At 47.2% G+C, this 23239-nt stretch overlaps 5 protein-coding genes across 13 annotated transcripts in view; 2 read left to right on the top strand and 3 right to left on the bottom strand.

Moving 5' to 3' along the window:
- Window positions 1-38: 38 nt before the first annotated feature.
- Window positions 39-12309, bottom strand: LOC108028675 (uncharacterized). Of its 2 annotated transcripts, XM_017100609.3 has the most exons (5): window positions 11654-12309; window positions 5095-5341; window positions 4896-5019; window positions 2331-4795; window positions 39-1968 (listed from the first exon to the last, which is right to left on the bottom strand). In XM_017100609.3, exons 1-5 carry the CDS (start codon window positions 12206-12208, stop codon window positions 134-136), a joined length of 5226 nt encoding a protein of 1741 aa, XP_016956098.1. In that variant the 5' UTR covers window positions 12209-12309; the 3' UTR covers window positions 39-133. The 2 variants fall into 2 exon arrangements, with proteins under 2 accessions (XP_016956098.1, XP_050742018.1); XM_050886061.1 differs by lacking the exon at window positions 11654-12309 and having other exon boundaries at window positions 4896-5038; window positions 5095-5294.
- LOC108028676 (uncharacterized) lies at window positions 6237-11589 on the top strand. Of its 4 annotated transcripts, none has more exons than XM_017100611.3 (3): window positions 6237-6481; window positions 9169-9430; window positions 10364-11589. In XM_017100611.3, the coding sequence occupies exons 2-3, from the start codon at window positions 9371-9373 to the stop codon at window positions 11405-11407; spliced, it is 1104 nt and encodes a 367-aa protein (XP_016956100.1). In that variant the 5' UTR covers window positions 6237-6481; window positions 9169-9370; the 3' UTR covers window positions 11408-11589. The 4 variants fall into 4 exon arrangements, with proteins under 4 accessions (XP_016956100.1, XP_016956101.1, XP_050742019.1 ...); XM_017100612.3 differs by having other exon boundaries at window positions 6237-6472; XM_050886062.1 differs by lacking the exon at window positions 6237-6481 and adding an exon at window positions 8945-8991.
- A 680-nt stretch (window positions 12310-12989) lies between the features above and the next one.
- LOC108028455 (TBC1 domain family member 9) lies at window positions 12990-18657 on the top strand. Of its 2 annotated transcripts, XM_017100303.3 has the most exons (11): window positions 12990-13130; window positions 13590-13756; window positions 14352-14610; window positions 14670-15231; window positions 15288-15436; window positions 15489-16884; window positions 16947-17164; window positions 17225-17454; window positions 17560-17904; window positions 17961-18049; window positions 18111-18657. In XM_017100303.3, the coding sequence occupies exons 1-11, from the start codon at window positions 13087-13089 to the stop codon at window positions 18420-18422; spliced, it is 3771 nt and encodes a 1256-aa protein (XP_016955792.1). In that variant the 5' UTR covers window positions 12990-13086; the 3' UTR covers window positions 18423-18657. The 2 variants fall into 2 exon arrangements, with proteins under 2 accessions (XP_016955792.1, XP_016955790.1); XM_017100301.3 differs by having other exon boundaries at window positions 17225-17904.
- LOC108028456 (pre-rRNA-processing protein TSR1 homolog) lies at window positions 18546-21484 on the bottom strand. Its single transcript, XM_017100304.3, has 4 exons — window positions 21291-21484; window positions 19658-21219; window positions 19329-19595; window positions 18546-19270 (listed from the first exon to the last, which is right to left on the bottom strand). The coding sequence occupies exons 1-4, from the start codon at window positions 21394-21396 to the stop codon at window positions 18761-18763; spliced, it is 2445 nt and encodes an 814-aa protein (XP_016955793.1). The 5' UTR covers window positions 21397-21484; the 3' UTR covers window positions 18546-18760.
- A 290-nt stretch (window positions 21485-21774) lies between these two features.
- The window catches only part of LOC108028314 (ras-related protein Rab-26), a 29030-nt gene continuing 27565 nt past the window's right edge, over window positions 21775-23239 (bottom strand). For all 4 annotated transcript variants that reach the window (XM_017100043.3, XM_017100037.3, XM_017100038.3 and 1 more), the window contains one exon: window positions 21775-22910. In XM_017100043.3, coding sequence (XP_016955532.1) covers window positions 22796-22910 — 115 coding nt within the window. In that variant the 3' untranslated portion in view covers window positions 21775-22795. The remainder of the gene's footprint in view (window positions 22911-23239) is intronic.

Consider the following 23239-nt stretch of genomic DNA (forward strand, 5'->3'; position numbering starts at 1 on the left):
CTTAGGACCACATGTTAGCAATCCTGAAAACGATCCAATTAAAAAGTGATTTAAAGCTTTATTTATGTTCCTAAATCCATACATAATATCCAAACAATTAGTGACCAACCCTACGAATACCAAAGAAATCTCCTCAATCGCCGCCCTCCTCGGCGTCCCCCTCCTCCTCCTCGTTCTCGACGGTGGCTCCTTCGCGCAGCATCTCCACCTTGTGGATGCTGAAGTCGATGTTGTAGAAGGGCACGTTCAGGGTGACCACCACGCAGTAGAGGAGCACCTGGAGGTGGCGGGTGCGCAGCATGTAGGAGGCGCCCTGCTGCTTGGGGAACAGCGGATGGTCCTTCTCCTGGCAATCGTACATGAAGTATCCGCCATCGTGGCCAGGACAGAACCCGATGGCCAGGGAACGCTTTCGCACACTCACTATGCCAAACTGGTAGTGACTGAAGAAGTAGATCAGAGCCTCGGAGAGATTCATCCGGTTGAAGGTGGGCACTCGATAGAGTTTGCCATAGCACACATGCTCGATGTGGACCACAAAGTTGATGGTGTCCATGGAGCAGTCAATGTTGAGGTTCTCCAGCGAGAACTCGTAGTCCTCCTTGCTGATCTGATCGATGCTCTCCTTGAAGTAGGTGGTGCCGCTGACCACAATGGTGTCCAGCAGATGGGGACTCCAATCCATCAGCCGGTAGACACTGGCGGCACAGCAAGCCATCACATAGCAGCCCAGATACTGACGACCCCTCACATCGTCCTCGAAGACCGGGGCCTCCGGGTGGAGGTTGCCCCACAAGGACCACAGCCGTCCCTCGATCTCGATGTCGAACTTCTTGATCTTGCTGATGGGCAGGTTGCGGTACTTGCCCGCCGTATTGCGGCGATTCAACCTGCTCCACACGGGCAGACAGTTCTCCAGTTCCAGCCAACCAAGGGATTCGTTGGTGGCACAGATCTCGTACTCGGGTCTGCCGTACTGCTTGTTGGTGCAGGTCATGGGTATCGAGAGATCCGTAAGCAGTTGCAGGATTCGGGCGTTCGGAGCCGCCTTCTTGTGCGACAGGACATCCACCAGGAAGAACTTGTACAGGTTCTTCTCCTTCCAGTTCTTCACTGCACTGCGATCGTCTATGTACTTAATCACCGAATCCACGTCGTAGAGCAGAACCCACGAGGCGGTGTTCCTTTCGGGCCAACGCTTGGGTCCTTTAGGACAACGTTTCTTTTTCTTCCCACCTCCACCCTCCTCGTCGCCCTCGTCCGTCTGCTCCTCATCCCCGCCAGGTTTCTCCATACTGCCATAAGGATCGAACACGTGGAAGAACTCGTCGTGGTAGATGGCATAGCTTCCGTTGGGCGTGAAGATAATCATGTATTTACGCAGGTTTAGCAGCTTGCCGAACTTCTTCTTGAAAAGCATGAGACCCACTTCCGGAGAACCCGGTTTCTTCACCGGGGTTGGGGTCCACATGCCCGCCGGCTCGAAGCAGCGAATCCAGATGTCAAACTCGTAGTCATCGATGGTAACGTGGCGAACCACCCTCTCGAAGACCGATTCCAATTCACAAACTCCCGTGGCTATGGCCTTGGCATTGTTGATGACCCTGTCGATGCGGTAGGAGTTCCATTGGTTCAGGGGGCGCAGGGAGCAACTGATAATGGCCAGGGCGGAGGCGAAGTAGCACGGCTTGATCGTCTTGAAGGAGCCCTCCTCACGGCCCTCGAGCGCCAGGCTGCCTTGGATCTTGAAGTTGCAGTCCTTCTCGCGCATCCTGTAGCCGAACATGATGGGACGCGGCTTGTAGGCACGGCGCAGTTCCTTGGGCAGCTTCTTGCCCGGTCGGTGCTTCAGCTCCACCTCCTCCTCGCCCTCGCCTTCCTCCTCGCCCTCCTCCTCGCCGACCATGTCCTCCTCCTCGTCGCCCTCCTCGCCCTCGCCCTCGTCGATGCCAATGTCCCTGTACTCGGCTGCAAAATGGAAGAAAAGCATTTTAAACAAATAACTAGTAATTGATTCTGATGAGATAATAATTGAAAAAACATTTTTAACTCCATAAAAAATAGTTAAACATACCAGATAATCACAAATATAGGTTTCAAAATATATTGACAAGTGTTCAAAGTTATATTGTTAAAGGTTAAAAGTTGTATTAGACTCTGAAAACTCTGAAATATTTATATTTAACTTTGTACTAGCTTTTGCGTCAATCCTGTTAAATTATAAATATTTAATATATATTTATATTATATTACTAAATACTTTTCTGTTAGAAATACTTAGTCGGAATTCTTTGGACGAATACTATTACCACGTAATCAATCCTACTTACGTTTCTTTCCCGCCTTGCGGTCCAAGTGTTCCTGCTTTGCCTTCAAGAACATCTGGATGCGCTCGTTCTCCTTGCGGAGCTCCTCGTCGATGTAGCGCATCTTCTCCAGCCGCTGATCGCGCAGCTTCTTCTGCCTCGCAGTCTCCTGCTTGACCTCCTTATCATCATCCTCCTTGCGCCAGGGTCGGAAGCGCCCATGGATATTATTGTCCACCATTTGGACACAGGCCACGATGAAGTTCATCACCGAACAGCCCTGGGGATTGCAGCCGAACTCAATGCGCTTGATCAGGGCATCCAGTTCCACAAATCGGAGGAGACAAGCTGGTCCGGAGCCACCTTTTCTATACCCAATGGCATTACACGGGAATCCAATGAACATGTACACAAAGTTATAGCGCTTGAAGATCACGCAGGAGAAGCGTTGGCAAACGAGGAGCAACCTATTGTTATCAACCAGCAGATCCACCAGGACCTGGCGGAGAGGCACCATGATCGAGGACTTCACCACCTTCTTCACCTCCAGACTGAAGTTACTCTCTCCGATGGCAATATCCGGCAGTTTCTTGGCCAAAAGGCAGGCCAAAATGTACTCGTAGTTCTGGTAATCATCTCCAAAGCTATTGGCTGATTCAAGGGAGAATTCAATGAGGTCTGCATTCCAGGTGGAAAGCTTGTACTTGGAGGAAACAGCCATGGCAACCAAACCAGCCAGGAGACCTCCCAGCTTAGCCATCTCCTCATCCAACTGAGGAAGCTGCGTGGTGCCCATGATGATCCAGGAACCATCTGGTAACGCTTTAAAGTTGCTCTTGAGAGCCACTTCCTCCTCCACCGTGAGAACCCTCTTCAGATCCTCCTCTTCCTCCTGGCCTAGCTCATAGCCTCGCTTGATCTTCAGCCGCAGGGCCTTAAGATTCTCCTGGTCAGTGCGCAAAAGAACCTTCTGCGCTGGCTTATAGAGATAAGGTCTCTTAGGCTGCGGTTCTGGCAGTTCCTTGATGATGCTATTTATGATCATGTTAATCAGTTCCTCCACCATCTCCTTCTCATCGACCGTGGGGAAGCGATCCTCCTCCGGAATACTCTCGATGCTCTTCTTCTGCTTCAACTCCGGCATAGGTGGCTCATCCGTGAAGGTGGGCAGCCCCATTTGCAGACCTGGAAACTTGTTCGTCTGCGGTGTCATCACCTGCAAGGGGCGAATGCAACCCGTCCTGATCCCATGGATAAAGAACTTGCCACCACGTCGCATCTTCAAGGCATTCATGTAGATCACCCGGACGAAGGAGTCAAAGGTGGCGTGCATTTGCAGTACGGCTAGACCCTTAATGGTATAGTCGTCGGGATCTACCACAAGACCAGTTCGATTTCGCCGGAAGGGATCGAAGACATAGAAGAACTCCCTGTCCCGCCACACAGCCATCACCGAATTATCGATCTGGAGCAGCGCCGAAGGCCACTGGGGCATGTTGAACAACTGATGCAGAGCCATCGTTAGCTGGGATTCCAAGTAGCTCTTGCAGTCCGCCACATGACCGTTGATCATAAAGGGATGCTTGCGAACCGTGGCCTTAAAAGCACCCATAAGAAACATCTCCGGCAGATCCACCACATTCAAATGGGGCTTCTTGTTCTTCCAGCGTTTGCCATCCAGGCGGAACTTCTTGCGCAGGGTCTTATAGTACGCAACGCCGTACCTTATGATATCATCCACAGTGCCAGGTTTCCAGAGTTTAGCAAGCTCGAATTCCGAGTAAATAAGAGCTATCAAGGATACAACCAGCGAGGCATTCTTCTCATTGCCGGAGATGGGCTGGTGAATGCCACCAGTGGCCGCTGTTTTCACCGCGAAGTTCTCGTTGACCACGGCCCAGAGCTTGTGGTACTCCTCATTCTCCGCCGCCTTAATGGGCGGCTCCTTCAGTTTTCCGTACTGGGTCAAGGATATCTCGAAGATATTGAACTCATCCTGCGGCTGCAGATCACTGAACTTGGTGATCAGGTGCACCAAATGCTCCGTATAGCGAGTGGCCATGAGTGAGCACTTGCCTTCCTCGAAATCCCGCTCACAGTCCTCGTTGCGTCCATTGGGATCGAAGATATAGTACGAGTTCAGGCAACGCTTCCAGATGAGCAGGAAGAGATCGCGGGATGTGAAGATACACGCATTGTATTTGGAAAAGAATAGTGAAAGGGCCTTGAACATATTCGGTTCGTTCTTAAGAAGTCCTGAGAAGTGGATCTTTATCTCCACGGCAGCATCTCGTTCCACCACTTGTTGAATTATGTCAAAGTCATTCGTCTCCGACTTGTAGTTCAGATCGGCGCTCTTTTTGGTCAACTTCACGCCGCGCTTCAGGATACCATCCATGGTAGCTGCTGTCCAGAAATCTGGGTTCAAGCGAAAGCTCTCCACGAAGGCTACTATAATGGCGCCGATCTCACTGGGTCGATTATAGTATCTGGATAAGATGTTATTTTCGAAAAGGAAAAATATAATGTAAGCAATATTTTAATAGGAAATCATTCATAAAAGTAAAATAACTATCTTTAAACACTTACTGCAATCGGTAAGACTCCTGCTTTGGCTCCGGATAGATATTTCTATTGCCGAACACAATCTCAGCGGTGAAAGTCTTCTCCAGCTGCTGGGGTATATTATAGAGCGTAAGTTCGCCGTCGTTTTCTGCAAAGTTTCGATGAAGCTAGATAAAAATAGGAAAGTTCTGAGGGATGGGGTAGCCCCTTGCCAAGTACTTACCATATTTGGGCAGAGAGGCTGCGATGAACTCCTGGTCCAAGTTCTCCTCGCGCTTCTGATAGCCAACATTCCAGGTCCACAGATCCTGGGGACTGCAGCCCTCGATGATGTCGTATGTCTTAAGGTTCTCTCCCTCTAAGCCCTCTTGCAGGACACGCGGATTGTAGGAGGGGAAAGGCAACTCCTCCAGGGGGCCAACTTCAGTCTCGTTCAAGTAGATACGGCTCTTGGGACGCTTTAGCTCCAACTGCGCGAGGAAATTATATCATTACTTATTTAAGGTAAAATACATTTTAAATAAGCAATTACAGAGAAAAAAGCTTTCGAAGCGAAGTATATATTTAAGGATATTTATAATCTGGCAATCTTAAATATAAACTATGAATATTATATTAGCATATTATTTTCAAAAATTAGAATGAACTGAATGAATACTTTTTTATTCCTTTCCTTCATGATCAACCTATTCATAAATTATTACAACCTTATTGTGTGTTCAAAGGCTTGTAAATGATAGTTTATTAATAAACAATGCTTTTCCTTGTACAAAAGGTGTAGCTTAACCCTAATAAAGCTAGGACATGACCGGGCCAATTGAATTATTCAGAGACCCAGTAGTCTTGGCGATTGGATAGCATATGGCCAGTTATCGGCGCTTGGCTCTGCGAAGCTCTGTGCTTTCACTCGGCGACTCTGTTTTCCTGGCCATGGCCATAAGCTTTTAATGCGGCTGAAAATAGCACGCATACGCCACCGATGCCCGATGCCCGACGCCCCGTATATAGGAGGCGTTTGTGCTTCTCTGGGTCTTGGTCTTGGTACAATATGGTTTTGTGTTGTATGGCATGGAATGGCGTGTTATGGTATTTACGGGAGGCCTGTTTTTTCTTCCTCCTCTGCGTTATGTCTCGGCGCTCGTCAAGAAGCTAGTAAGCGGCATAAGGTAAGCACGAAATGCCAACTAGACTGACTATAACGACCTGATGTCGCCGCGCTATGTGCGGTATATGGCATTACGGGGCTCGTGTGTATGGGTTCGGGGTGCGTCCGTATAAGTGAGTGTGCCTCTATGGCTGGCTGGCCACGATGACGGCCACCAAACAACAGAGGCGTCCCATGCACAGAGCAGTAAACAACGAACAGCGCTTAGTGCCACATCACGGAATCTTATCGCTCTCGTTCGCTTCGACCAAAGCCAAAAACCCAGCCAAACCGAAACCGACTAGCCCGAGACCTGAAAACCCGGACCCCACGACCAAATACGAAGCTGCCTCGGCTGTAGAACAAACAAGTCATCTGCTGGCGTGCTGTTGCTGCAGCAACAATAACAAGAGCAACAGCAACAGAAACCGAGACATATAGCACAGCGACGGACCAGGTGAGCCAGGTGAGCGGCGCAGTATCGCGCAGTTATAGCATACGACCACCACGTCAATACCAACACCAAGGCGCACTCGCCAGCAGTACAAGTTGGTTCCAATTCCGACTACGCAACCCTCTTGAATAGGCGCGCTGGCAAAATGTCAAACTAGGTAGGGTTACGATGGGGCCGGAGACGGGGAGCTGGGGCACTGGCGGGGCCTGCAGACGGCGAGATCTTGCCCAAGACAGGTGTGCTGATGGGATGTCCACTTAATTATTGCGTTGGCTCGGCAGAGCATGTGCTTTTTGCCATATATCTCTTATTATAAACGATACTTTGGGATGGTATGTTTATTTTAATTGCATTTTTATTGACTTCTTTATAAGTAAAGAAATAAAAATAAATATGCAGCCAAGATTACACTAAAGAACACTCTCTTATATAGCATAAAATGTAAAATAAATTTGTAAACGGTATCCTTAATTATCCTTAATTCCAAGGTCATGAGGCTAACTAGTGAATAAGCGATAAAGATAACCCTTAGAGAAGAACCCCCTGCTTATAAGACCACTTGGCCTTGGAAAAACACTAAAAGGAACCGATGAACTAATCAACTTAAGGCAGCTGTTTCCATCAAATATGCTGAGGCTGCAACAGCAATCCCGGTGATGGCTTTGAATTCGAATTAAAATTGGTATTTGCCAGGTGCAGCTGCCCAACGAAAACTCAGGTACACATATACGGATGCCAAGCCAAAGTGTACAGCAAACAAGCGACTGCAGGCGGCGCCCCTGAGAAAAGGGAAAGGCTGCACAAAAGAGGCGTTTCCAAAGGGGGGTCTCTGAACTAATAAAAATAAGTTAGGTTATTACTAAAACGATATTTCTGGGATACAGAACAAGGATACGTTGTTTGCTTATTACTAATACTATAAAATTAATAACACTAGAAAGCCGGATAGATTATCTTGTTGGTATTAAAACTATTTTTTGGTTATTCCATTTATAACCAGATTTAAACCAAAAGATCATGTGTAAATCAGTATTGCTTCGTGTCTATTGATAAGACCCCAGCTATGAACAGCCATAAAACATACGAGAGCGATTATATCACTTCGGGTAGCAAACGAATCGTTCAAAGAGCAGAAAGGCTCTTATCTCCGCCGCAAAGTTAATTAGCCAAGATAGGGAGAGGTTTCTGCAGCGAGCCAAGCGAATAGGAATCGGATTTTAGTCGGTAACCCAGCATGTAGCCTTGCCACCCCCTCCGGCGTCGCCCACGCCCCCTCACTGCCACAATTGAGACATAGCGAACAGCATACGCGGAAAACGCAACGCAAATGAAACAAAAGCGAGGCGACTGCAACCGCACTGCCTTTGCATATGGCCACTGCACAATGCACTAGACCAACAACGCTCACAGCCGCGGTTAAGAGCGTAGTGGTTTGGATAAGAGAGATAAAAAGATAGTAGAGGCAGTCTAACAGTACTTCATAATAATTTTATTACTAACAACAATTGGATGGTAAACAAGATATTTTTTAAATTTATTATATGATTTAGAGTTTAAAAAAATTGTTTTCAACACTTAAATATAAATTTAATATTATTAAAACATATACGATATTGTTTCCCTAAGTCTTTTAATTGTTTTTAAAATTATAAAAAAAATATATATTCTTGTAACGCTAAATATTTAAAAAGAACTTGCAAAATTCCATCGTTTAAAAGATCCTTAAAAAGTATGCAACGTTTTATTTGTTCTTTATTTTTTTATTCCACAACAGCTTTTAAAAATTCGAAACTTCTTTAGACTTGATAACAATCATTGAAAAATATATATAGTTTTTTGTTAACAGATTTTGTTCAACATGCGATACTGTTTTCGTGCAAGTTATAGTCACTTAAGGTACTCCAAATATTCTATTGCATGCTTTTGTGTACCCAAGACTTACTTCTTATCTGCCTCAAGCCAAACCCGGAATCAGGTGAACTAAGACCTTTAACAAGTATCTTATTTAATTACTGCCGTTGTTTTTTTTTTGGTGAGTACTATAAGTAAAAGTATATTAACTTTGCAATAGGAAAAAAGGAGAACTAAAGGCAAGTTAAAATATACTAAGTACCATACAAATGATGTGTTCATAATATGAAACTTCTATTATTATGACCGGCAATGTCCAATAGGACAAAAAGGAAGCAGTTTCACCTTGTTTTTAGGGAAACCTACTAACATTTTGGCCTTCACTGTGCAATATAGTACAGACAAATAGAGCAAATATGTATGTACGGCATCATGACTGGCACCGTCCAATAGGATAAAGAGAAAGTCATTTCTTCCTCTATAAGCCACTAATATTTTGTCGCGCATTGTGCACAGTAACAGCTGCAAGTGTCGTTTGTGTTGCTACAACAACAAACACCACGCAAAAGGGACTGAGCATAGTGAACCGTTTTTATTTCATACGGAGCGCGCAAAGAACCCACACACACATTGGCAGGGGCGAAGAGCGGAGCCGAGAAACAGGCACACAAGTGTGTTATTACTCAGTAATTGTAAAAATGTCAGAGCCGCAACAACAAAAGCTAACGTAGAGGCGAAGCGAATTCGAGAACGTGCCGTGCCAACACTCACAAAAAGTGACTAATAAACGTTTTTCCATTTGCATGAACGGTATTATAAATGCTTTTATTTCTATTTTATTGTGCCAGCTTCAAAGGAGTCACTCTCTCACACACACACACTTACTCGTCCTCTGACGCATGATCTTTGCGCCGAGAGAGCGGAGCAACAACAACAGCGCAAGAAGCTGCTGCGCACTTAGCGGCGAAGAGGAGGAGAGACAAAGGAGGACAGGAGGAGAGAGAGAAGGAGCGGATAACTAGTTGGAATTTAGTTAAAACTACTACCGAAATGGCAGCTATTGCGGCATTGCCAACAGCCCCGTTGCGGCGCAACAACACCAGCAAAGGGGTAAGTAGACCCGGGGGAAGCCAGATAGGTTGGTTAACTTGGCCTTTAAGCGGCCCGCCGAGGGTGGATTTCACAACATGCCTCGAGTGGACACGCGGCCGTCAGACAAGCACGCGCCTAAACTGCATGTACTACATACATACGCAGATACTTATGTATCTATATACAGCACTTTTATTTACCCTTAAGCATTGTGCTTTGGAACTAAGGACGTAGATATGCGTGGAACAGAAGTCCTTGGTTCTAGTGTCTTACGATATTACATACATATATGCAGGACCTTTTTCAGGACCTGATCATTCAAGTTGGTGTTCTTCTCCAAAAGGGAATTTTCTTAATCTTCAAGGACTAATAATAGTTTAACCTCTTTCCTAGCATTTTATATCTGAAAACAGGGCGCTGAAAGCCATTAACTGCCATGGGGAAGCTTTTATAAAAAGTAGACTTATCCTTTTCAAGGATTTAAACATCACAGTAATATTTATAATAATAATAACACTAATTTAAACACAAAAAATAAGAAAAATATTAATTTCTTAGATTTATATTCTTTTAAAGTTGAAAAATTAAAACCCTAATACAAATTCTAAGATGTATATGATCTTTGTTTTATTTACTAAATTAAGTAACTGGAAAATATTACTATTTTCGATATCTTAAAATAAAAAATTTAAAATATTTTTAATTGGATGTTAAGAAAAGAGAAAGACTAAAAATCATAATTATACAAAATTTAAAAAATTTATCTTGAATTCAACATTTATTTTATTCAAAAAGGATTTTTTTTTTAAGGATCTTTTAAGGGATATATAAATCCTCTTTTTACGCACTTCCACCACTTAAGTGTGCTACTTTAAGTGCTAATTAAATTCGACTGAACAGGATATGACAATTATTAATAAAGCTCAATTGGCTTTCTCTCCCCCTCCGTAGATCAAATCCCGGCGAAATGAGCGTAATATCCTCACTTTCTACGAAAAGATCGCCGTGATCCGGTACTATGAGGAGACCAATATTTCGAGAAACAGTCTGGCCAAGATGTTCCACTGCTGCGCCACCCAAATTCGCCGAATCCTGGACAAGAAAAAGGAGCTGCTCCAACAATTGGCCACCTTGAGCGAAGCCGATGCCTCTATCATAATCGAGGAGATGACGCGCAAGCGCCGTAAGTTCGAGATGAGTGCCATCAGTTTCCTCCTACACGAATGGGTGGAAAGATGCACCCAACTCCACCTGAACATAAGCATTCGGAACCAAAAGCTCAAGGAAACAGCTATCAGAATGGCAGCAGTTTTGAACTTGCCATCCTTTAGACCCTCCTATCGGTGGCTGAACCGATTCCGCGGAAAGTACAAGTACGAGGCCGATGAGTTGGGCTACCAGGGAGAGAATCCCGTGAGCCAGGATCTGCCTGTCGAGGACATTATTGTGGAGTTCAAACATGCTCTGCCCAACTTTATGCAACGCGAGTTGGCTGAGCCCTCTGGGGCTGTGTCTACAGTACCTCTTGCCCCAGATTTCGTAAATCTCTCTAGTGAGAACAGCCTGATGTCAGATCACCTCGAGGAGGATGATGGAGTGGAGATGGTTACCTGTGAGCCCACCATGATGGCGTCGCCAGCCAGCCCGCCTGAAGAGGAGGAGCAGGAGGAAGTAATCCCTCCCCCGGAAGGCCTGGAAAACGCCGATGATCAAATGAACGCCGGCACCAGCACTCTTCTAAATGGCGTTTTCCCGCACCTGGCCATCATCCACCAGTTCGCTCTGATGAACTCGGATGTCCAGGCGTTGGAGCTCATCTCCCAGCTGGGCGTGCATATGCAGCAGCAGGCTGTTTCTGGAGCATATCGCGGCCTGTCGCTGGCGACGACCGGTGGAGCTGGCGATGGACAAACGGATTTGGGAACCAACTCCCTGCCGGAACTGCCCCCGGGCAGCATATACGCAGATATCGATGACATTGAGTTGATCGAGTAGGAACGCCAAAAGGAAACCAATGCCATTATATAGTCATCTAGTATTTATGATCTACACACTTAAAGGTGTTTGATTTATTTCATTACGAAGTATTAGTGAAGTAATATCGCTTTAAAATAGAGCATACTTTTAATTAGTTTTAAATCAAATGGGATTTGATTTATCAAGAAATCAATAAACAAGCACTGCTTATGATGTAAACGTTTATATGGGGTGATTCCAAGATCTTACTGTTTCGAGGCTTACCATGCGCTTATCCGGAATTATGATCATATCCGAGCTGCACTCTGGAGTGGCTAGTTGTGGCCTTACCTCCCCCTCCTCCTCCTCCTCACCTTCCTCCGCTTGCTGCTCTTCCTCGCCCATGACCATGGGACTGTTGAGCACCACAAGGTCCTTCGGACACGTCCTTTCCACTCTGGCATCGTGCTCTACTAGGCCAAAATCCTTGCGGGCTGCTAGCAGGCGCTCTCGCATCTCTGCGTGCGTTTTCAGCTCCGCCGGCGTCCTTTGTGGAATGATGCACATGGTGTACTCGTCGTATAGGGCACATTGCTTTTTGTAGGGCCTAATGAAGCGGGACTCCTCCGCCTTCTGGTGGATGCGACGCAGCTCATCCTCGATGGTCAGCACTTGGGAGATCGTGGAGTTGGGCGGCTTCTTCTGACAAACACGATCGCGGGGCGGACAGTTCTCCGCCTTCCATTCCGGCGATGTCTCGTTGCCCAGAAACGTACGCACTTCATACGGATTTGCGGATGGACTGCACTCCGCGTTCACCTCCACGAATTTTTTCAACATTTTTGCAAAACACTAACGATTTTGCAGGAGTTGGGAATAAAACTAGTAATTTTGTAGCACAACACGTTCGTTATGTTTCGAATAAGTCATACAAATAAATAATTTGTGTTTGGTTGGGTGTCAAAGAAAGGCATGGTTTACTATAAACTTTTTTGAGGATTTTATATAAAAATCTTGAAAACCAAACCTTAAGATTGGCTTTAAAACTTTTATCCGTTCAAAAATGTAGTATGGTATAAATTATGGATTGAAGATAAAAGTTCCAGCTTTTCAGAAAATAAAGATTAAGGTAAAGTTTTTCTAAGTTTCCTTTTTTAAACACACTATTAAGACAAAAGTTAATTTTGTGGTGCTAAAAATTGAAAATGCTGCTAAAATTCTGTTGCTATAGTATCGTTTAAAATATTTTACTTTACCACGAAACTCATAGATAAACCCCTTTATAGAAATTGCTAAAATAACGTAATCCTAACTTTTAAAACAGCGGTCGGCTCGTAATATTTTAAACATATTTCACATGAGTGGGTAATATACAATGTTTGTGTGGTGGCAGAGAACAAGTAGACCCATTCCCTATGTCTGCTTAATATAAAGCAAGCACCTCTGGTTTGAAATAAACCTTAAACTGTGCAACTGAATATTTTATATATTGTTTTCTAAATAGTTTAACCTTATCACTAAATAAAGGTGCTTCAAATAGACATTCAAAAATCCCGCCCTCAGCATCCGTTCACAATAGACCGCTTCGTTCTTATTGGATTGCACCGCTAACCAACAAACGGCCACACTAGCAGCAAAAAAACAATCAGCGCTCGATGCAGTATTAAACAAAGAATATTCTTCGATTTTCTGCCTCGCACGGGCCGAAACCTACCAAGATGTGGATTCAGCCCAAGGAGCTGCTCCTGCCCTCGGCATTCTGGTGAGTGGTGCCCCCGCTCCGGGGTCAAATCGAAGCAAAGCCAAAAACACAAATTAAACATGCCCGCTTGCGTGTGTGGGTGGGACAAATGTGGATGGCATGTGTGTATGCATATGCAGTGTTGTTGTTGTGTCCATGGAAGGTGTCTCATGGAATGCGTTTATCACGCAGTGCAGGCCGCCAGGAGAGCCCCCGGTCTGGAACGGCGAGCACGCATAAGCCCCTCACTTGCCTCTGTTGATAACTAATTGAGCCAAAAGTTCAAGACCTCCTTGGACCGACGGTTCTGATTTCGCAACGTAAAAGAGGCAGCTGTGCAAAGTCAGCAGCCGCAGCCGCAGCTTGAAAATTGATTTCCAACTGTTCCCTGCTGCGTAGTAAAAGAAAAACCCCCACTCCGCCCCCTAGAAAACGCAACCTCCCTGCTAAACCGATTGTAAAAACCCTTTCCGCCCACAGGATTGCCGAGATGCACTCGCGATACTTTGTCCTGCAGAAGCGACGTGGTCACGGGGAATCCCGCGGCTTCGGATCCATGCTGGTGGGCACCTACGACAGCGTGATGAACACCAAGCCGGCTCCCTATCGCATCCTCCACCAGACGCCCTCGTCGGAGGTGTCTTACGGTAGGTTCAGGCACTCGTACTCATCCGCTTTATCAGTTCCAGTTCCTCGAGTCTAGGCCCAGCTATATGTGACCGTGAATCATCGGGCTTCGCCTCGCTTTTATGGGAGTATGCCAATATTTCTTTCATCTACGGTTCCCTCGCAGCGCTTACGTAAACGGAGAACGAGGCTGATTACAAAAGCTGCGGAGGCTGGCTCGTTTCTTTTGTTACTTAATTTGCTTTATATTAAGAAAGGAAGCTTGAAGTAGGAGACTGGGAATATCAGAAACCTCGGGGTACTCTTACAAAGCATATAGAACTTTTAAGTTTCGGTTCCTTTTCCATGTTAAAAATCCCCGCAGGCTTAAAAATATTTCCACTGTCCTACAATCTTACTTTGATTTCATAATGTGTAAAACTACAAAGCTTTACTGATATGGGGTTTTGAGCAGTGAGGGTATATAGTGTAATATCAAGCGATAAGACGAAAATAAGAAACATTTTGGACATTTAATTACCACACACGGTTTTGATTTAATGTGTACATATAACCCTTTATCTTATCTACTTTATTTGATAAAATAATTGATCATTTACCGCCCGTTCCCCGCAGAAATCGCCATTGGCATCACCCAGGATGAGATAGTCAAAGACTGGGAATGGCTGCAGGCCAATCTCTTCAAAGTGCTGGACGAGATGGAGAACGAGGACGAGGTGACCAACTTCACCATATGCAAGATCCAATCTCTGTACACGCAAAACAATCAAGATGACTCCGGCGAATCAGCCGACTTCAAGGTGATGAAATCGAAGTTCAGGCAGATTTTCAAAATGCCCGAGGAAGAGCGACTAGTTAACTCCTACTCGGCCACGTAAGTTTCGAAATTCTTTTAACAGTCGTAAAGAAAGCTCACTCGATATTTGATTTTAGATATGTGAAGAACAAGATCCCGAGACAGGGTCAGCTGTACATTTCTCTGAACCACGTCTGCTTCTACTCGTACATGCTGGGTCAGGAGATAAAGCGCATTATACGCTTTGCGGAGCTGGAGGACATCAGCCGAAATGCGAATACCATCTATCTGAAGACCACCAACAACATGACTTACAACTTTACAATGCTCTTCAACGCCAGCGAGGCGCACCAGTTGATCGAGCAGCTCAACAAAATGGCCATTCAGCAACTGATCCATGATCCCGACAGCCCAGTGGTGGACCACGACACTTCGAATTTTGCACGATTGGGTGCCAAGACATCCAAGAAGCCCGTGCTGCTGAGGGATCTAACAGCTCGACAGAAATCCGAGGAGTTTCGCATCTATTTTCGACTGCCACAGTCGGAGATAATCGATGGCAAGATTAAGGCAAACATCTGGACGCCATACTCAAAGCGGTTCAATTCCGGCTTTATCTATCTATCGCCGAATTTCTTTTGCTTTCGTAGCGATGTCAAGGATTTGGTCAGCGTGGTCATACCCATGAAGACCATTAAGGTGAGCAGTGGGCCTCTTTTTCATTAGGAAATTTCATTTTAATATCTTTATTGTAGAGTGTGGAGAAGAAGGATGATGGACAACAGCGGTTCGAAAACCAAATTGTCATCATTACATCAGAGAATGTGCCTTTCATGTTTGCTCATATCGTAGACAGAGATGTGCTGATCTCCAAGATCACAGATCTTCTCGCACGGATTCATGTGTATGTATAGTGGTTTAAACATAAGATCAGTAATTACAATTATTTCCCTTAGTCCTGTGAGTCGCGAACGGGCCAAGTATGATATTTCGTGGAGCAAGCAGACCGCTCTGATGAACACATTTAAGACCCAGTTCAGCTCGGAGATCATTCAGAAACAGGAGGAAAAGATGGTGCGCTGGGAGGCGCATTTCCGGGACTTTGGACGCGGCATCGGGATGTTCCGCACCACGGACGTGATAAATCTAATAGTGGAGGGCATTCCCGACAAGCTGCGTCAGGAGATCTGGCTGATCTTCTCCGGGGCGATTCACGACAAGGAGATGAATCCCGGACTGTACGAGGATTTGGTAGAGAAGGCGGCATGCATTAAGAATTGCTTTGCCCATGACGAAATCGACCGGGATTTGCCAAGATCACTTCCCGAGCATCCGGCATTCCAAAGCACCGATGGCATTGGAGCCCTGAGAAGAGTCCTGCAGGCCTATGCGCTGCGCAACCCGCAGGTGGGCTACTGCCAGGCCATGAACATTGTGTCGTCCGTGTTCCTGCTGTTCTGCGACGAGGAGAATGCCTTCTGGATGCTGGCCAGCCTGTGCGAGAACCTACTGCCGGACTACTACAAGGACAAGGTGGTGGGTGCCCAGATCGACCAGGGCGTGCTCAACGAGTTGGTGGAGACGCATCTAGCCGACTTGCATGGCCACCTGGAGCAGCTCGGTGTGATCAAGATGATCTCCATCTCCTGGTTCCTTACCATCTTCATGAGCGTGATCAGCTACGAGAGCTCTCTGCACATCCTGGACTGCTTCTTCTACGAGGGCGCCAAGATCATCTTCATGATCTCGCTGCAGATCATCGAGTGGAACAGGGATAAGCTGTTGCAGTGCCAGGATGATGGCGAAGCCATGCTAGTACTACAGAACTACCTGGAGGGGATCTACAACCCAGAGTACCAGGTTCCGCCCACGACGGACAAGCGGAAGCAGGAGCGTAAAGTCCAAACTCAAACGGTACAGACTCTGATTCACGAGGCGTACACCAAGTTCGGCGAGGAGATAACCCAGCAACGCATCGAGGAACTGCGCAATAAGCATCGTCGGTTGACTATGCGGCAATTCGATATTGACAACGAGAAGACCATTGTAAAGGCCTACGTCCAGAATCCCTATTTCAGTCGCAGTGAGCTGCACATGCTGCTTACCATTATCCGGGAAGAAAAGCATGCCCTGAAATCCCTGCAGCAACAGCAGCAGAAAGTGCAATGTCCCCTGTCGGAGATGCCACAGCTGGTGCCGCAGTCGCCCAACAGAGCTATCCACGATGCGGGCACCTCTGGCAGCAGGTACGAGGCGTACAGTGTTAACTACGAGGTGTTCCACACACTTTTTACGGAGCTAACACCATGGCGGAAGTGCGTCAGCGTAGACATTGGCGAGAAGTTGTTCAGGGTGAGTTATTGGTCGGAGTTTGATTTGGAATGGCTCAATAAGTTTTTATGTTCTTCCTCCAGCTCACAGATAAGAGAGGCACTGGTTTTCTTGACTTTGGCCAGCTCATCAATGCCTTGGGCCTGGTCTGCTCCAACAAGAACATGGAGAAGCTGAAGCTGCTGTTTGTGCTGCACCTGCCGCCTCTCTTGTCCAAGGCGGAGATTGAACGATCTCGTCGCCCGCGTCCTCGCACCAAAGACGATGCCGAGGAGGCCTTTGAGGCGGAGGATTTCTTTGAGTGAGTGCTTTACTCGATGGAAAACCAATCAACAGCAAGTTGAGCCTCGTGTATTTGCAGCAACGATGCCTCAGAGTCGATGGAGGCGCTGCCCTCGCCCTCGGATCACAACTTTGATGCCGACGACTTTGCCCTGATCAGTGCCACCCAGCACCTACACAACCTGGCCGGAATCTCGGGCAACACGTTCATGGACCTGTCGCGCACGCCCAATCTATCGCTGAACTCCAACACCTCATCGTTGGCGCAGCCCAGCTCAACCTTCTACGTGGACCTGCCGGCTCTCCAGGGTACTGCACCATCCACAGATGCTGGGCGGGACGAAGACGGGCTCCAGAGAGAGCTTCGCCAGCAGGGCCGTTACGAATCGATTGACACCTTTTCGGATATTTCAGATCTGGGAGCGGCTCGCATGACGCCGCCCGGAGCGGGAGCGGATGCGGCAGCTGGAGCAGCCTCGGCTGCGGCCGCCGATCACATGCTTCTGAATGTCGAGACTATATCGAATTTCTCACAGATCAGCGACCTGGTTGCGGCCACGCGGCTAGAGCGCGCCGACTCGAATGCCACGGACTCGCGGAGCCTTGGCAGTCTTGGCTATCTGCTGGACCAGCCGGACGAGGGTGCGTCCAGCTCGCAGCACAGCATTCCGCACATGCGCAAGGAGAATTTCCAGCTGTTGTGGCGCAGCATCATAGAGATAATGGGTCTAGTCCAGGATGAAGAGATGCAGAGGGCTTGTAAGTAAACGTTAAGATAGTGAGGGTTCCTAATTAAAGCTTTCTTTGCTTTGCAGATGAGAATCTCTTGGAGCTGGGTAACAGCAACATTAAGAAGGAGCCCAGCCTGGAAAGTTTTACCCAGCTGAATATGGGAGGCGATGAGGTAAGTCGTGCTTTTTTTTTTAAAAGGCTATAAATGACCCTGAAAAACTTACGTCCCCCAGCAACCGGATAGCAATGGCAATCCCACCACACCCGCAGCAGAACCCATTGGCACCACCCGCCTCTTTGTGGCCCTGGAGGAGGAGCTGCGCCAGGCGAGCGGCAAGGCCAGGACCACAACGACCAGCAGCGGCGACAGCAGCAGCAGTAGCACAAACATTTCCGAGTCCTGGCACATATCCATCAGCCAGTTTATCGCCACGGTCCTGACCGTAAACAGCATTGTCAGAGGTTTCCAAACACCCATCCAAATAAGCGAACAGATCGAGCAGCTGCAAAAGAAGCGGCGCAAGTGTCTGTCCACCAACTACTGAATACCCTTAGTCCCTATGGTGTACCCCACCCTAACCCCGCTCCCAACCCTAGCCACAAAACTGTATTAGCCATATATGAGAGCCCGACCCATCCTCGTGCAATGCGGCAAGCTTTCAAACGTATCCATGTTTTATGTATGTATATTGTATTGCCTCTACCTTTAAGTTAAGACAATTGTTTGTGAATATAATTCTATTATTCCTATTATACAACGCAGTCATATATAAATAACGATGGATGCCGGTTTTTTGTACATACGTGATGTACTTTTCGGATGGGTCATCAAGAATATAAAATATTTTCAAAGGGATTGCGATCCACCTATTTACATGAAACCCTACTCTTCCATGGCTACCTGCTGCGAGGCCCTTCTGTTCGCCGACGCGTGTTGTCGCTCGTGCTCTGCCGTTCGCACCAGACACTCCTCGTACGTCCACTTGGGGAAAACGCGCTTGTACAGGTACATGAAAGCAGTGTCATAGGACCGCAGCTGGCCATCAAAGTAGCACTTCATGTGGCCGTGCGTGCCCAGCGACTCCTTGATGTGTCCCAGCCGACCGCACTTGGTCCTTAGTTTCACCGGCTTGAAGTACTCTACATCCTCCTTGTAGAAGAACATGTATCGGATTGTGGCCGACTTGCGGTTAATCCGCATGGGGTGACCGCTGAGGACAACGCGCTTCAGCACAATGCGATCCGGATTGCAGGAAAGCAGGCGGCCACGGGCCACCAGCGCCAGTGTAGAGTCGGGATTCACCTTGAAGGCCAGCACGGCTGCCGGCGGGAACTGGATGGGGGCGTAGAACGTGGCGCAGACGGTCTCGTACGGACGGAAGTAGCGTTCAAACTGGATAAAGATACTTTATTAATATTGACTTAGTTGAGAATCAAGGTAAATATCATACCTTGTGCTTGTCTCCATTAGTGTGCTGGCTGTAAATTGGATTCACCACAAAGCGGCGGTAGCCGCACTGGATAATCAGCTGCTCCTTGGACTTGAGCGGCACCTCTGAGTCGGGCATCCGCTGCAGGACGACGTTCATGATGCACATTTGGTGCTCATGGGGCAGCATTCCGTAGACAATAATGTTGTCCGTGAGCTGGCCGGACTTGAAGGCGTTCCAACGGCTTTCGGGCACATTGATCACATGGAGAGTGATGTAAAGGCCAGGCTAGAAATATTTAAGAACTGGATAGTATGACTTCTCAAACCAAAGTTGTGAAGAACCCTTACCAGTACACCCTCAAACTCCTTGGCTTCGTTCAGAATCCTCCGCTTGGTGCGGTCAAAGTTCTGGAACTGATAGATGCGCGCATAGTCAGCGGGCAGATTCTCCTTCGCATCCCAGGGCGAAGTCCTGAAGGACTCCAAGCCACGATACTTCTGGAACCTCTCGTGGGCAGGCACATCCAAGGGAGTGTCAATCTCATCAGGCCAGAGCTGATCCGTGCGAGCCTGCTGCAGCTTCTTAAGGGTCTCCCGCTCCTCCTGGAAGTCCATCTGCTGATCGTACTTCTCGTCGTTGACGGCAGCTTCCGAAGTCACGGAAACACTGTCCTGAAACTCCTCTGTGTCCGAGTCTCGCTTCTCGTACTCATCCTCGAAGGATTTGTTGTCGCACGACATGAAGTCCTCATCATCCTCCTCATCGTCATCATCATCATCGTCGCTCATGTCTTCGTCTTCCTTGCTGTCCGGGTCTTCCACTTCCTCGACATCGGGTATCCAGGCGGCCTGGTACTCGCTGTAGCCCTTGGGCACACGCTTCACCAGCTTCATCTTTTTGGTCTCCTGCTGCGCGGCGGCGATCTCCTCCTCGGTGGGCCACGTCTGCTCCGCGTCCATGGGATCGGGTATGTTCTCGCTTTGCAGGGAAGTGCGCTTCGCGGGATCACTGCGGTCCAGAAGACGCACCTCGGCATTCTCGCCATCACGCGACTTGTCCAGTTTGTACGGATCTGGCGGAGCCACCACCTGACTCAACTGGAAGTCACCCAGGCCGGGAATGTGCACCAAGCCATTAACATTGAGAGATTGACCACGAAGGAAGCCAGTGACTTCTAAGGTGCCCATGTCGTCACTGGGATCGGAACTTGGTTTGAACTCCACCACATCGCCGAAGAGATGCGGACGATTGGCCACGTTGTGCAGAATGCGCTTCTTCTGGCCGCCAATGCGCCGCATCACATTCAAGCCCTCGCTGGCAGTGTCCAATTGCATGATCTTCTCCTCGGGCAGCAGCTTGGAGATGATCTTCTGGGCAGCCTGCTTGGCAGCGGGTCGTCGCTTGGGATTGATCGACTCCAGATCCATGAGGGCCACCACGGGAGTGGGTATTCCCTGGGCGGACATCATGTTAAAGATCCTCTGGCCCCAGCGATCGAAGATCTCGTCATCTCCAAATGCGGCGGAGGTCAGGAGCAGGGTGGTATCGCACACCTTGAGGTAATCCAGGGCGATCAGCTCATTTCCACGACCCACAGGCGGGGTGACAAAGGCGAAGCGCTGCTTGAATCGCGGGAGATTCATGTAAACAATGCCACTGGGCGAGTTCTCCACCACTAGTTCGCTGTCGCAGCTCTGGAGGATGGCCAGCGCGGACTTGGGGTCGATCTGCTCGTGCATGGGCAGCAGGCAGACGAGGAAGGGAGCGGTGTTCTGACCACCCAGTTTCCTCTTCTGCTCCAGCACCTCCTCCCTTTTGTTCTTCCGCAGCTGGTTCATCTGGTTGCGACGCTGCTCCTTGCGCTGCTGCTGCTTGTGCTTGTGGGAGATGGCCTTGAGACCAATCTTTCCTGCGGGAAAGAACCACCAGGTGGATTAGATGACTTCAGGAGACCAAAATCTTGAAGAGATTTGCACTTACCCTTCTGGGCATTGTCGATGGCTCCCTTGGAGCGATGACGGCCCGTTTTGTGGGCCTTGTTCGTTTGCTTCAGCGGCCCGGGCCGATGAAACGCATGATCCGCCATGATTGCAGGTGATTTATTGAAGAAATTCCAACCAATTTACGCTGTTTTGTTTCTTCGACAACCAAGAGCACATGTTCTAGCGACAGAGATGTTCGATTATTTCTTAGCTATAATTATCGATTACATACCACAGACACACTCCCGCAATATCGTGTGCAGCCACCCAGAACTAGCGAATACACCAACCTAACAATATAGGCGCCAAATTTTGAAATGAATTGTACAATGTACTTCAGGGACCCCTTAAAGATAGTTTCATCATTATATAAAACAGAAAGATGGTTTAAAAAACATTCCTACCAGAGGTAGGACCTTCACATAATATTCTATCATCTATTCGACCTCCTCTGCAATGCGCCCAAAATAAAACACTGCTGGTTCGTTTTTTTAAACCACATTCACTGTAAATATGTATTTGCTGTTTATGGTATAGACTTGACGTCTGCTTGAATATAACGCTGTTTAGTAGCTAGTTTACATGATATATGCATGCGTCGGATTCTTTTTCCTCAGCTGTAGTAGCCCAGTATAGTAATAGGTTCAACTGCCTCCGATTATTCGCCACCTTCGCCTGGGCGCGCTCCTCAAAATAGATTCGAATGGGTTTTTTGTCTAGGGCTTACAATAGGTAGACGTAAGTAGTAGTAATTAACTTAGTTGCGTAGGGTATTCATAAGTGGGGTGTGTAAATAATTTTCCAGGGGCCTCGAGTGACTAAAACTCGACTAAAACTTAACGATAGGCCATAACACTTAACAATTAGGAGTAAAACAATAGAACTAATCGTAGGTAAATTGAGTGATTGTTTCTCATTATTTGGGCTTTGTACTTCTCGAGATCTCCTCTGGGCTGTAGTTGTGGGTTTGTCGGTAGGTACAATTGAAGACGATCCTCAGCGAAGTCCAACGGCGTGCTGGATAAATCTCAATGTTGCATGATTTTGCTGCGTTTCCTCTCTCACGTCCCCTCGTTAAAGTAATTTATGCAGTTGTATATGGATATTTGTATATATATAATTCAATATTTATGCATTGGATTGGCCTACTTATGCCTTACGCATTGCCAATGGCCTGCCCTAAAAAAATTATGCGTATCGCGTCCCGTTCCGCCCCGAAAATCCCATTTACATACAAAACATACCGAGTACTCTACCCTCTCGCTAGGTTCTTACAAAATTGGTGCCATCTTGTCGAGTGTCTTTGTGTTTAATTTGTTGTTCAATAAATGCAGAAGTTCGACTCTGCCCTACGTACATCCTTCAGTAATCCGTATCTATACGCCCACCTCTCACTTCACTTCCCCTTCCCTTCGATCTGACTGCCGGTTTATTGTTGTCTTTGTGCGCGGGATCGGGAGCATTTGGCTTTGTTAGTCGCGACCTGGCCAATGGCAAGTGCAATTACATATTTCTGCATTGGGCGCAAACCGAGCGCGCCTTTGTATTGTCACGCACAAAATCATGCACATTGAACTTTCCATCATCGCCGTGCTCGTAGCCGCGACTCTTCAGCTGCCTGAAAAGCAAGAGATTGGGGAGATTGGTTGGGGCAAGTCAAGTAAGGAGCTGCATATTCGGCAAGAAATCAAAAGTGATGTAAAACAGAAGGTTATTTTAATGTTCTAGAAATCAAGATGAAAATACTCTTAAATGTCGATCCAAGATCTTGATATCAAGTTTAGGAAACCAACTGTGATGTAATATAGCGATTCATTTATCCGTTCTTAATATCAAGAGATATCAAGACTCTCGAATTTGTTGCTCAAGATAAAGAGTTCTTGAAATTAAGATCAACAAACAAGTGAGATGAAGATGTTCAGATGTTCAAGAATAATTTTAATAATT

This window comes from Drosophila biarmipes, chromosome 3L (genome assembly GCF_025231255.1).
Source record: "Drosophila biarmipes strain raj3 chromosome 3L, RU_DBia_V1.1, whole genome shotgun sequence".
Classification (NCBI taxonomy): Eukaryota; Metazoa; Arthropoda; class Insecta; order Diptera; family Drosophilidae; genus Drosophila; species Drosophila biarmipes.